The 12,250-nt window shown below is 39.6% G+C and overlaps 1 protein-coding gene across 1 annotated transcript in view; it reads right to left on the bottom strand.

Annotated features, from left to right (window-relative positions):
• LOC122093014 (polyribonucleotide nucleotidyltransferase 1, chloroplastic) overlaps positions 1-12,250 on the bottom strand; it is an 80,786-nt gene that overhangs the window by 58,328 nt on the left and 10,208 nt on the right. Inside the window, exons 5-7 of the mRNA XM_042663287.1 lie at positions 9,385-9,468; positions 2,500-2,564; positions 2,129-2,285 (exon numbers count right to left, since the gene is read on the bottom strand). Of these exons, the coding sequence (XP_042519221.1) occupies positions 2,129-2,285; positions 2,500-2,564; positions 9,385-9,468 (306 nt within the window). The remainder of the gene's footprint in view (positions 1-2,128; positions 2,286-2,499; positions 2,565-9,384; positions 9,469-12,250) is intronic.

The following is a 12,250-nucleotide window of genomic DNA, read 5'->3' as shown; positions in this document are numbered from 1 at the left end:
GGGTGTCTTTGTCCTTAGCAAGTCCATCATCAAAACCATTGAATCTCTCCTCTACACTTTCCTTTGTAAAGGGGTCAATTCTTCCAAGTTCCTCCACCTTTTATGTTGGGCCTTTGTTTGCCTTCCCAAATCTAAAGGTGGCCTGAGCCTGAGATGAATCAAAGAGGTCAATGCTGCTGGCATGCTTAAAAGCTTATCTAGAAGATTGTGTCGAAGCAAAACAGTATTTGGGTTGCTTGGGTTCAATCCTACCTCCTCAAGAATGACTCCCTTTGAACTATCTCCCTTACCTCTGATGCTTCTTGGGTCTAGCATAAAATCCTCAACCTTAGGCCTCCTGCTCTTGGATCCATCTTCTTTTCCTAATGGACCCACAACCTACCTTTGACTTAACCTGTGGCACCCTTTGGGTGTACTTCTTTCTGTCCTTAGCCGTAGGATTGTTTATTCCTCTAGATGAAACATTAACGCCTCTGTTGCTTCCATGATTTCGAATGGCGCCTGGTCCCCCCCTCCTCCCCTTCTGGTTGATATTTGGTCTACTCTCCCTCCTCTCCCTCTGGGTCACTATGGTAGAGAAGACAAATATACTAGCTTCCTTACCAAAAAAAAATATATATATATATATACTAGCTTCCCTCTCACTCTAGTTTGTTTAGCTCCTCTTCTGCTTGGAACTTAGTTAGTTCTAAAGGCCCCCTTGTCCCTTGGCATAAGTCTATCTGGTTTCAAGGCCACATTCCGTGTCACAGTTTCACAACTTGGTGGGCCATTTCCAACTACCTCCCCACACAGTCTTTCCTCTTCTACCGGCACATTAGGTTTCTGTCTTTGATTGTACCTTTTTCATGGCTCGATAGATAATTTAATAAGCCAATGATTTTTTTCCGTGTTTTAGAATACGATTAACCAACATGTTAAATCGATTTAGCTAAATTGGATCGAATTTGCAGTTGTTTCTTCTGTAAACTCGACGACATGAGTATGAAAGAGGTTCAAGAACATTTTCTTCTAGAAGGGCTAAAATCACTTATTTTAGCTTTTTAACCCCATATTGTTGGGTGGGTCTCGAAATGTATGAAAGATCTCCTTCCAAGCCATACATATGTCTTTGTTGGAATGGCACTAAAGATGTTGACCATATTTTTTTCTCCCACCCTTTCTCCTTAGTCGTTGCTGGCCTTCAAGGAGAGTTGCTCTCCCTCTTAGTAGAGAATGGATCTAGGTTGATATGACCTTTGTTGATTCCTCCATCTGTGACACCGCTAGAAAGTTCACTTTTTGTGCCACCATTAACTATACTTGGATGGAGCATAATCTTCATAGATGGACGTCCAACTCCCGATCTTATGATCAGATTTGGAAGATCATCTACTTCGACGTCGGCTCCAAGCTTGCCTCCCTCCCCCATCGTAATGTAAGGGACTCCCCAAGGAACAGGCTTATTGTTGTATCTTAGGGTCTCCCCACCTCCATCTTGCTTCGCCCTTCCCCCGGTGATTTTGTTGTAGCCCTTTTGGCTTCTTCGTTATATCCCCCCCTTTTAGCTGTGTAGGATTCATGTAAGCCTTCCTCCCCCCCCCCTTCTTTCTTTGTATATTCTTCTCTGTTACAGTAATGAATTTTTTATTCATCCAAAAAAAAAAAAGGTATGATTTCTCCCCCATAAATTCTCCTTCGTCCTCCTGCAATAAATACATAGATTTAGCATGTATAAGCTTATCGTATTCTTTTTTCAAAGAACTCCAGCTTGCACTTCGACATGGTGTCATGGATAGAAGATAAGATCACAGAAGCAAATAGGCATTGTGGGGCAGCTCTCAAACAATGAAGTGCAAAATTCCCCCTCATTAAGAAAAAAAACCACAGACAAGCCATGCCAATGCGTCACAGACCAAGTCATATATGGTACTCTAAGTCTCAAACACAACAGAGAAAACCAAAACATATACCACTTAAATTCAGGAATCAGTGGATTGACATTACCTAAGGCCTAAAAAGCTGTCCGATGTATAGAAAAAAAAAGGGATTAGAGAATTCATATCTCCATGAACTTTTTGGGTATTGGTAAACAAATACTCATACATGATAGATGAAATTATACGGCTGTTACAGATCAGAAGTTCACCTCTATCATCAATATTGCACTATCTGTGCCAGCAATTATCAAGTCCAATTCCGAATCTTCCATTTCTCTGGTAGTTGGATTCACTAGGAACTTATCGTTAACAAGGCCAATTCGAACTCCTGCAACTGCTTTTGAGTTTGGCACTTCTGAAAGAGCTCTGCATTATTTGATCACCCAAGAGTATTAAAAAAGTCAGGAACTTCTGAAACAGCACTGCATTATTTAATGAAATCCAGGTTGAATCCATGTTTAAGGCTTCCATAAAACCAAAATTTTCTCCTTTTTAAAAGAAGTAGCATTCTATAAACAGTTGGACACCTTAATATATAGGAAATAGAAAATGCCTCAAAGAAAAGGTGACAGAGACTTACACTGCTATTCCAGCTGCAGTGACTGCCAGGGAATCAGGGGAATGCAGGCCATCGTAGCTCAGAACCTATAGGTGCAATGATGGCAAAGAATTAAGCAATCAAGGTAAGAACAAACCTTCACTTTTTTTTTTTTTTTTTTTTTTTTTTTCGGGTGGGGGGGAAAAAAATTCAGGTCACAAAGGTTTGACATGCCTCGTGTCACAAAACTATCACATTGGCAAACATGGAGGGCTCCGTGTGTTAGGACCTCAGACCTATCTCATGGGTCAAATTTCAACTCAAAACAAGTATGGGAAGTTTATTAAAATTAGTTCAAAGTGATTAAAATTACAGAAATTGCACTTGATTCCTTTTAGTGAAATGGAATTCTTGTAATTTATGAAACATTTTAACTCCTTCCCCAGATTATTTTTGGCTGAAAATTGATGGATGAGATGAGCAAGGCTTTGTAACTCTAAGATCCCCCCCCTCTCAGACAGGTAAACTTATAACAGCATTTATAGGAAGGAAGAATTACTCCCTCCATCCCACAAAAAATAGTTCTGTTTGAGGTTTTTCACTGTCCCCAAACGTTTGTCCAATTTTAAAACCAATATATGAAGTTTTGTTGGATTTCCCATAATGCCCCTATTTTATCATCCACACATTTATTCTATTCACTTGCCATAATTGTTTCCCCATATGCCTTCTTAATCAATGTAGTGTTGGAAACAAGGTTTGAATTAGTGGATGATTAATGCATTGACAACCTCCTCCTTAAAATATGGGTTTTTCAAACAAGACAAGTCTTTTTAAGGACAGAGGGAGTACAACAATAACAATCTTGAATAGATAACATCATAAGCATACTATCCGGAAGAAAAGGAGAAGATTCTCAAAAAGACTACATATGCTATTAGAAAGGTGGGGGGACTTGGCATGACCTAGATCTATAACATTAGAAGAAAAACGATGTTTCAACAAATAAAAGATCCCAGGTTGGCATTTTGTTCTCATCACTCTCAACACTTTTTCCCCTTTTTTGAAATGACAAGTAATTGATCAAAACTAGTTGGTGCAAGGTGTTGACAGACAATAAAGCATTCAATGTAAAACAAACTGTTAATAATTATCATCTTTGCTGAGAAAGATAAGGTTCACAAGAACACTACGTGCTGCTAGAAACGAAAAGAAACTTTAACAAGATTTGGATCATAATAACATTACATACTAAGAGGGGGGGGAGTTCAACATATAAACGATCCAAAAGTCGGCATGGTTAAAACCTTTCATACATATAAAATGGTTGATGGAGAGAATTGAAGAGGATTCTGGCTGTCATGGTTACAATTATAATTTTCACTTTCATATTTTGTCACTAATTATTTGCACTGTCATCAATTAGAAGGACTACCGAGTGTCAGTGATTTAGCTCTAAGGATGAAAAGTCGCCCATGGAGTTTCCAACATGTCTCCCTAGTGTGGCACTCCTTACCACAATAGTCACACTTGACAACAGGTCTATCAATGGAAGGAGGAGAAATGGTCCTAGCACTAGAACCAGTGAAACTGTGCAAAGAGTATGGCGGAGGGATCTTGAGAGACATGCTAGAGCATCTCGGTTCGACGATTTTTTTCCACATGAACCAAAGAAAAGGGTTGTTCAAGACTAGGGAAGGAATTACGATTAAGCACATTAGCCCTAATCTGATCAAACTCCACATTCAACCCTGCCAAAAAATCAGACATGAAGCATCTCCTCACGCTTCTTAAAGCCAACAATATCAGTAGCACAGACAGGCTAATAGGTCACATAGTAATCATTTTCGTTCCACATTTCACACAGTTCAGAATAGTATTGGGATATTGTGAGATCCTTCTGAGTAGCCCGATGAAGCTTTTTTTCTCAATTCAAAACACTGGCCAGTGGGCACTAACACCCACTTGAGAATACATTCCCTTCATAGCTTTCCAAATAACGGCAGCAATATCAAGCAATAAATAGCCCCTAGCAATAGATGGGGTCATAGGGTATAGGGCATTAGCATATAGTTGGCAGCATCCCATTTATCTTGAGGGGGACCAGCAGTAGTACCTGTGAGATAACCGGCATATCCACGGCCAGCAATAGGCAGGTAGAAAGAGCGAGAACACATCAGATAGTTGCTCCCATCCAACTTGATGGGCTAGTAGGGAAGGTAGGGTGATCACCATTAGAACAACGATTCCCCCCATCCTGTAGAACTAATGTGCCAGAGTCTCCAAACGCCATGGGTGCTGATCCCAAGAACAATCACAAGGTAAAGGAATTGTCCAAATCTAGCCAAGCATAAGAATATGGGTCTTCAACCGTCCAGATCTAGTTCTTAATAAGGATCTGGATAAGAGCTAGGGTACTAGACAAAGAGAAGACCCCCGGTGGGAAGAAACTCACCATCGAGGGGAAAACCCTAAGGGAACCAAAAGAGAAGAGGGAGAGAAACCCTATAAAAGAGGGGGGGAAAAGCTGGAGAGAGGAAGCCGCACTAGGGAGAGGAGGCTATGCGAGAGAGAGAGAGAGAGAGAGAGAGGCACACGGTGGCTAGGTGGAAGGCATGGGGCAATGGTGGTGGTGGCTTCGCGCAAGGGAGAAAGCAGCGGTGGTGGTAGGGTTAGGTTTAGGGTTTTAAAAGGGAAGAAAAAAAAGGGTTTTTCTCCATAGCCTGCTCTGATACCATGAAGAATTAAGGAGAATGTGAATCACTGACTTGTGCCTAAAACTGATACAAGCCTCCCTATTTATAATAAAAGCAAAACCCTAAAGGGCTTAAGGGTCCATTTGCATAACACCCCTAAAACTCATTAACAAATAACCCATTATTATAACTGATGCAGTTGGGCGTTGGGCTTGAGATAGACTTTGATTTGATTCCTTTTTTTCTTTCCTTTTTAGAGTTAGAATTAGTATGGCAGATTATTATTTGATGAGATTTTATTTCTATCTTAGTTTAGATGCAATATTTGTTCCATTTTCAATTGGGAAAGTAGGTTTATTTTCAAGTCTTTAAATAGTGTTTTTGTGCCCAGCTGAGGATAGATTTTTGAATTGAATGAATTTGAACAGTAATGTTTTGGTTGGAAACCATGGCTGCCGACCCTCTTTTCCTCCCTCTCTGAGACTCACTTTCTTCTCCCTTCTTTTCTCTTCTCCCTTCTTTTCTCTTCTCCCTTATATCATCTTATTTTTTCAGGTCCTCTGTTTTCTTTTCCTTCTGTTATTCTTCTTCTTTTTTTCTGGTTTGCTTGTTCTTTTTCTGGTTCAGTCATACTGGCAGCCAGTGAAGGAGTTCGAACTCCTTCGTTTCTGCAGCTATCAACCTGAAATTTGGGGCACAAGTGCTCCCCCTTGGGGCGATTTAAACCCTAGCTTCCATTCCAAGCTTTTGCGAGTCAGCAGACAAAACATCTGAAAACCAGAACTCAGATTTGAGTCCTCCGCCAGGTTCAGGTTGCAGGATCCTCCCCGAGGCTGTAGCATCTCCTTTTGAACTGATATTGGTTGTAATCAAGAGCAATCTGACTTCCGATCTCTCTCCCAAAGTTTCGGATTGATTGGATTTCAAATGAGAGAGCTCTTCCAATCGAAGCCAGCAAGAGGTTTCGTTTCTAACGTCTTGTTCTCTAACGTTACCTAAGGTTGAAAATGATGTTTCCTTTATTTACACTCTTTTAACCCACTTTCTTTAAAATTCCAGAATAAAGCCCTTATGTTTTATTTTCAGTTCTAAAATTACCCTAGCTGCCATCTAATTACTTCTAAAGCCCTACTTGTTTCCGAAATTACAAGAATGGCCCTCAACCATTATACTTGAGTTTAATTACAGTTTTGCCATCTAGTTGAAGCTCTATTTACAATTCTGCCATTCTATTTTTGGGTTGAGTTATTTGGTCATTATTGTGGGCCTAAGCGATCCGAATTCAGTCTTTGGAATCCGGATCCGCATCAATAACACCTTCGCAAGTCGCAACCAAAGAATCGAACCACAAATGAAGGCCGTAAAGGGAATAAAGATGTCTTTCCTCGAAGGTTTGAAGAATTAAGTGCAGTTGGAGGCGGCGAGATTTCGGTATTTCGATTTTTCTTTTTTTTCGAAACGAAACAAGGCACAAATCAATGTGTACCATATTTTGGTTGAAATTTCGGTATTTCGGCCGAAATTTCAGTATTGTTTTGGTACCTCGCCAAAATGATACATTCCATGCCTTATAAATACAACATTTTGTTGAGACAGAGTCGAAATTTCGGTATCTTGCCGAAATTTCAACTTTGTCTCGGTGGTTTCGGTTCCATTTGCATATTTTAAAGGAAAAACACTCCAACAAGCCTCTAATTAGCCACATCATCACACATTTTGACTTCCATTGGACTTCTACAAGAAGATCTACACATTCAAAGCTTAGGAAAGGAAAAGTTCTTTCTCCAAAACTTTTTTTTTTTTTTAAACAGTACATAAACACATGTTGGTAAAATTTCTAGAACAGTTCGACGGTTGCTGCCAAATAAAGGTGCAACTCTAAAACAATGTCATGTTCTAATATTTTTGCATTTTTATGTTCTAAGCATGTTTATTAACCTTAAAATAAGCTACCCACCAAGTTTCAGGTCAAAATATGGCCGTTTGACCACCGAAACAGTCAGCCAAAACAAAAAAAAAAAAAAAAAAAAAAAAAAAAAAATACACCATCTCGGCGAAATCTCGCCAAAATTTTCGTATTTTGGTGTTACTGAACCCACCGAAACGAAACGAAATTTTGAACCTTGGTTGGAGGAAGGGTAATAGCAAGAGTTTGCATTTGCTTCAGGTGTTAACTCTGCAGATGTTGAAGGAATGGAATAAGGGCAGCTTTCAAGCTTGACTTTGACTCTTGATTTGGCATTTGGCATTTGGAATTTGGCATTGGGCATTGGGCATTGGGCATTTGGCATTTGGCATTTGGCATTTGGGAAGGTGCTTTCGTATATAAAGAAGTAGTGGATCAAGACTCAAGGTAAACTTTGGAGCTACCTAGCTTGAAGGTGGCGACTGCTCTCTCTTTCTTGAGAGATGCGAATGAAAGACATTATTAGGAAAGTATTGAAATCGAATCTGGCGGAAATCACCAGATCTGATCTGAACTTGGGTATAGAACTCACCATCGATGCAAGGTATTAACCCCAAATCTTGCAGGCTGAGTTGCCTTAAGGAGTATATCCAATGTAACAAATCTCAGGAAGAAAGGAGCAGAATCAGAGAGATTGATCCAATCTATTTGGGCTGCAAGTACCACCAGCAACAGGGTACAGCAGATAAACGTTAAAGAATCTCAAACAGGAAAAAGAAAAGGAAAGAAGAAGAAGATGATGACTGGAAGGCTATGGTATTAAGGAGAGGTGTCTCACCTGATCGCAGAGCTGCAGAGGAGGTCCAGAAGAGAGGAGAAGATGGAATCGACCAGACTGCTCACAGTCACGCACGCATGCACAAGCACACAGAAATACTTTAAAAACTTTTATTAAAAAAATCCATCGTAATCGTAAAAGGGAATTGGACTGGTTGGTTACATATATAAAGACCCCCCCACCCCAAAAAAAAGGCTCCACCAAGGACTCTTTACTCATATAATTATCTAAAAGACTAAAACTCATAAAATATAATATTTTTATCCAACTACTAAAATAAGACTCCAAACATCCTACAACCAGCTAAACGAAGAGACCAATAAATGGGACTCACCTAAAACCATACTAGCCTTCTCCCTTTTGAGCTGTAAAATAAAACTACATAAATACTATTGTTTACAAAGTTATTCTCCGCATACATAAGAACAGATCTGGACCCTCCATTGGATATCCCAAGATGCTCCTGCATTAGACTTTTTTGACATTTTTAAGGATGAGAAGGATCCAAAGTATAAGCAAGGGTAGAAAAGACCAATATTAGAATTCATGAACCTAGGATACTATTCTGCAGGCAAGGTTTAAACTTTTTTTTTTCCTAGTGGTGCTCACTTGTATGTAGATGATGTTTGTTATCAAGTAGGATTTGTAAAGTAATATATGAGGTTGAAAGGGTTCTATAATAGGTTGGTTCTATTATGTGGTACCTTAGAATTATAAGCACTTGATATTTTGTGACTTGCCCAGTAAGAATATATACAAGTCTCTACCCCCAGCAAGAATTTACCGAGCAATGCAGTGTTTTTCTCTCTCTAAGCATTTTACTACTGCTATGAATATTCATACACCATCTTTCAAGGTGGATTTCTTCATACCCTTTGTGGATTTTTATTTCCCTGAGCAGCACTTATTCATAGTTTTCATAATCTATACGGATGTACGCTGCAAGTACTAGACTAGGGATCCAGTTTCCAGGTAGAAGGGGTCCATTCTTATGGGGAAGCAAAACATGATATAAATCTAACAAAGCCTTTTACTTTCCTTGACAGATATGGGAATGCTTCTCTTTTTTCCACCTGCATATAAAGTTATACCATACAAGTAGACAACCACCAAACTTCTTTTATCACCAATTTAGGAGAGAAAATAGTCACAAAAATTGTGACTTCAATTCCAATTGAGCGGCATTATAAATGAAATAAGGAGAAATGTAGACTAAATCTACCATTAAACTCTTGAGTTAATTGTCCAACTGATCATGCAGCTTAAACACAATGATAATATCTTATTTCTCACTTCAGTTTCAGTCAAGCCTAAAGAGTGTCATTGAAGAACATGAATTTCAAAAATTAAATAAAAGCATCAAATACGAAATGAATAATTTGACAGCAGAAAAAGGTAATACAATAATTTTGCAAACCCATCACACTTAAATAACATCAATTAAACGACAACAAAATACTTAACTAGTAAATCATTAACATTCTTACCCAAGAGAGTATCTGTGTTTCATGGTGGCAGCCCTTCGGCATCGTCGTGCGCAAAGGCCTATCTATCAACCTACAAATGAGAACCTACACAGGCAAACCAAAACTTAGGGACGTTTCTAAATATAAAGTAGCAGACTTCCTGCCCAAATGCCATCAACCTTTATATACTATTTAACAAAAGGGACCAACTTCTGGGGGATTTGGTAGTATGAACTACTCCCTTTTTAACAGGAACTCAAGCAAACCCTAAAACAGAATTTAGGTCAACAGTAGGGTCAAAGTCAACCTTATCCGATGGAACACAGATTCTAATCAATGATCATAAACTGTTGGAATAGGAAAACCACAGAATACAGCAATTTTCTAACCCCATAATCTAATTTTGAGAGATTTATCACAGCAGCAGATCGGTAGCCGAGTTGGCAAGGGACCTTCACCTCAGGAAGCGTGTGGTTCTGAGTTTAACTCCTCTTACCTCCTTGGGGCCACTCACACAGGGGTGTTTAGTGCTCTTCACTGCTTTCAACCCCAATATGACCTGATCCATGCGGTTGTGGGGTCAGTACGGGCCCGCGGGACTAGTCAGGCCGAAGGCTTGGATACCCGTCATTAGCAAAAAAAAAAAAAAAAAAAGTCTAATCTGGATAAAATCTAAGTTGTTGGTAGATCCAACAGAGGAATAACTTAGTCTCATCTCAAATTAATCCATTGACTGGATGCTGAGATTGGACAGATTCCCTGTTCAATTAAAACACCTCAAATCAAACTTGAAAATAGAAAGTTTCTATCCCTAGCTTGCAGGATTTTAATGGAGTCATGTATGTGTATATGAATGGCAGTCAGCTATTGGCAACAAGGATTAGATTGCAAAAAAAAAAACTTGTATTGAAATCGATGGAGAGGATATGAAGTAGCAAAAAACAACGGAGTACTTACTTGAATATTTATGGAGAAGAAGATATGACTAAGCATCCCACCTAGCCTCGACAGAGTCCCACCATCTCATTAATCAAATTCGTGTACAAGTCTGTAGCCCCTTACAAACTTATATAAAAGAATCAAAAACAAACTCTTATCACTAAAAAGGAAAGGCCTAACCCAATTCTTAACTAATAAGGTACATAAACTAACTAGGAAACTGATTCAAAACAGGACTGGACTTACAGAATCCTAATCCAGCCTAACTAAACACTTAATAACTTCAGCTTTGGAAAAGCAAACTGCTGTCCTATGCAGGTTGCCTTGAGCTCTCCAGATCCGTGCTCCAATCTATATCTATTAGTCTGGTATCTTTATCCTCCCTCCCCCTACCATCAAAGCTATAGAATCCCTCATCAGCTGTTTTCTCTGGAAAGGATCCAACTCCACTAAGTTTCTCCACCCCTCCAATTGGAGCTCTGTCTGCCTCCCTAAAGCCGAAGGAGGTATTGGCCTTAGGCGTATCAAAGACATGAACTCGATGGGTATCCTCAAGCTGATATAGAGAATTGCCTCTAAAAAGAATAGCATCCGGGTCTCCTAGGTTAACTCCTATCTCCTGAAATCCAACTCCATTTGGTCCACTATTCTGGGTCTGGCGAGGCATTCTCAGCTTAAGACCTCTGGTGTTAGTGGACCTACTCCATTGGGAATGGTGCCTCTACTTCTCTTTGGCTAGACCCCTGGCATCCTTCGGGCCATCCAACCTAAACGCAGTCAGCAACATGGATCTTTGCCCTCCACACAGTTCTGTTTGATGCCATACTAGGGTCAAGGCCTAGCTTCTGCATGTCTTTCCTTACCAACTCATCAATGGTCATTTTAGGTCTACCCCTAGCTCTTTTAAAACCATCCCACTGGATCTGATCACTCCTCTGTACTGGAGCATCCCAAGGCCTCCTCTGAACATGATCATACCACCTTAAAGACATTCCCGAAGCTTGTCTTGAATCGGGGCCACTCCCAACTCAGCTCTTACCCTTGTCATCTCTCACCTATCTCTCCCAGTTTTGCCGCACATCTATCTTAACATCCGCATCTCTGCAAAACCCAACTTATTTGTGTTACGCTTCTTGATTGCATAACATTCTGCCCCATACAACATAGTCGGTCTTACGCAGTCTTGTAGATCTTTCCTTTAAGCTTGAGAGGTATACATCGATCGCGCAACACTTCAGATGCACTTCTCCACTTCATCCATCTTGTTAAAGTTGACCCCAAATATCTAAACAGTTACTTTGCGGAATCTCTCTCTCCTCAAGTTCACCACATCAGTATCAGTCCTTGAGCTACTAAACTTACACACCATATACTCTATCTTCGTTCTACTAATCTTAAGACCTCTTGATTCCAAAGTAGATCTCCATAACTCCAACTTATCATTAATCTCTGCCACTATTTCATCCACTAAAACGATATCATCAACAAAAAAAGACATACACCATAGAACCTCTCCTTGAATGTTCTTGGTCAAATCATCCATGATAAGCGTAAACAGATAGGGGCATAAAGTGGATCATTGATGTAGTAAATGGTAATTGGGAACTCACTACTATGGCCTACCACAGATCTCATACTAGTGAACACCACGCCCTCATACTTGTCTTTAATTATTTCCATATACAAACTAGATTAGGTCTCTAGGGACTCTATCATAGGCCTTCTCTCTAGGTCGATGAAGACCATATGGAGATCCTTCTTATAGGTTCTAGATTTTTCCATGAGCATTTGTAGAAGGTATTGCATAATTTCATAAAACCAAATTGGTTCCTTGAGACCCTAGATTCTCTTCTTATATGAACTTCGATGATCTTCTCCCATAATTTCATGGTATGAAATAAGTTTCATGCCTCTATAGTTATTGCAGATCTGTATATCGCATTTATTT

The sequence above is a fragment of the Macadamia integrifolia genome, chromosome 11 (genome assembly GCF_013358625.1).
Source record: "Macadamia integrifolia cultivar HAES 741 chromosome 11, SCU_Mint_v3, whole genome shotgun sequence".
NCBI classification, from domain to species: Eukaryota; Viridiplantae; Streptophyta; class Magnoliopsida; order Proteales; family Proteaceae; genus Macadamia; species Macadamia integrifolia.
The sequence above is the reverse complement of the archived record's forward strand: the minus strand, read 5'-3'. Positions and strand labels throughout refer to the sequence as shown.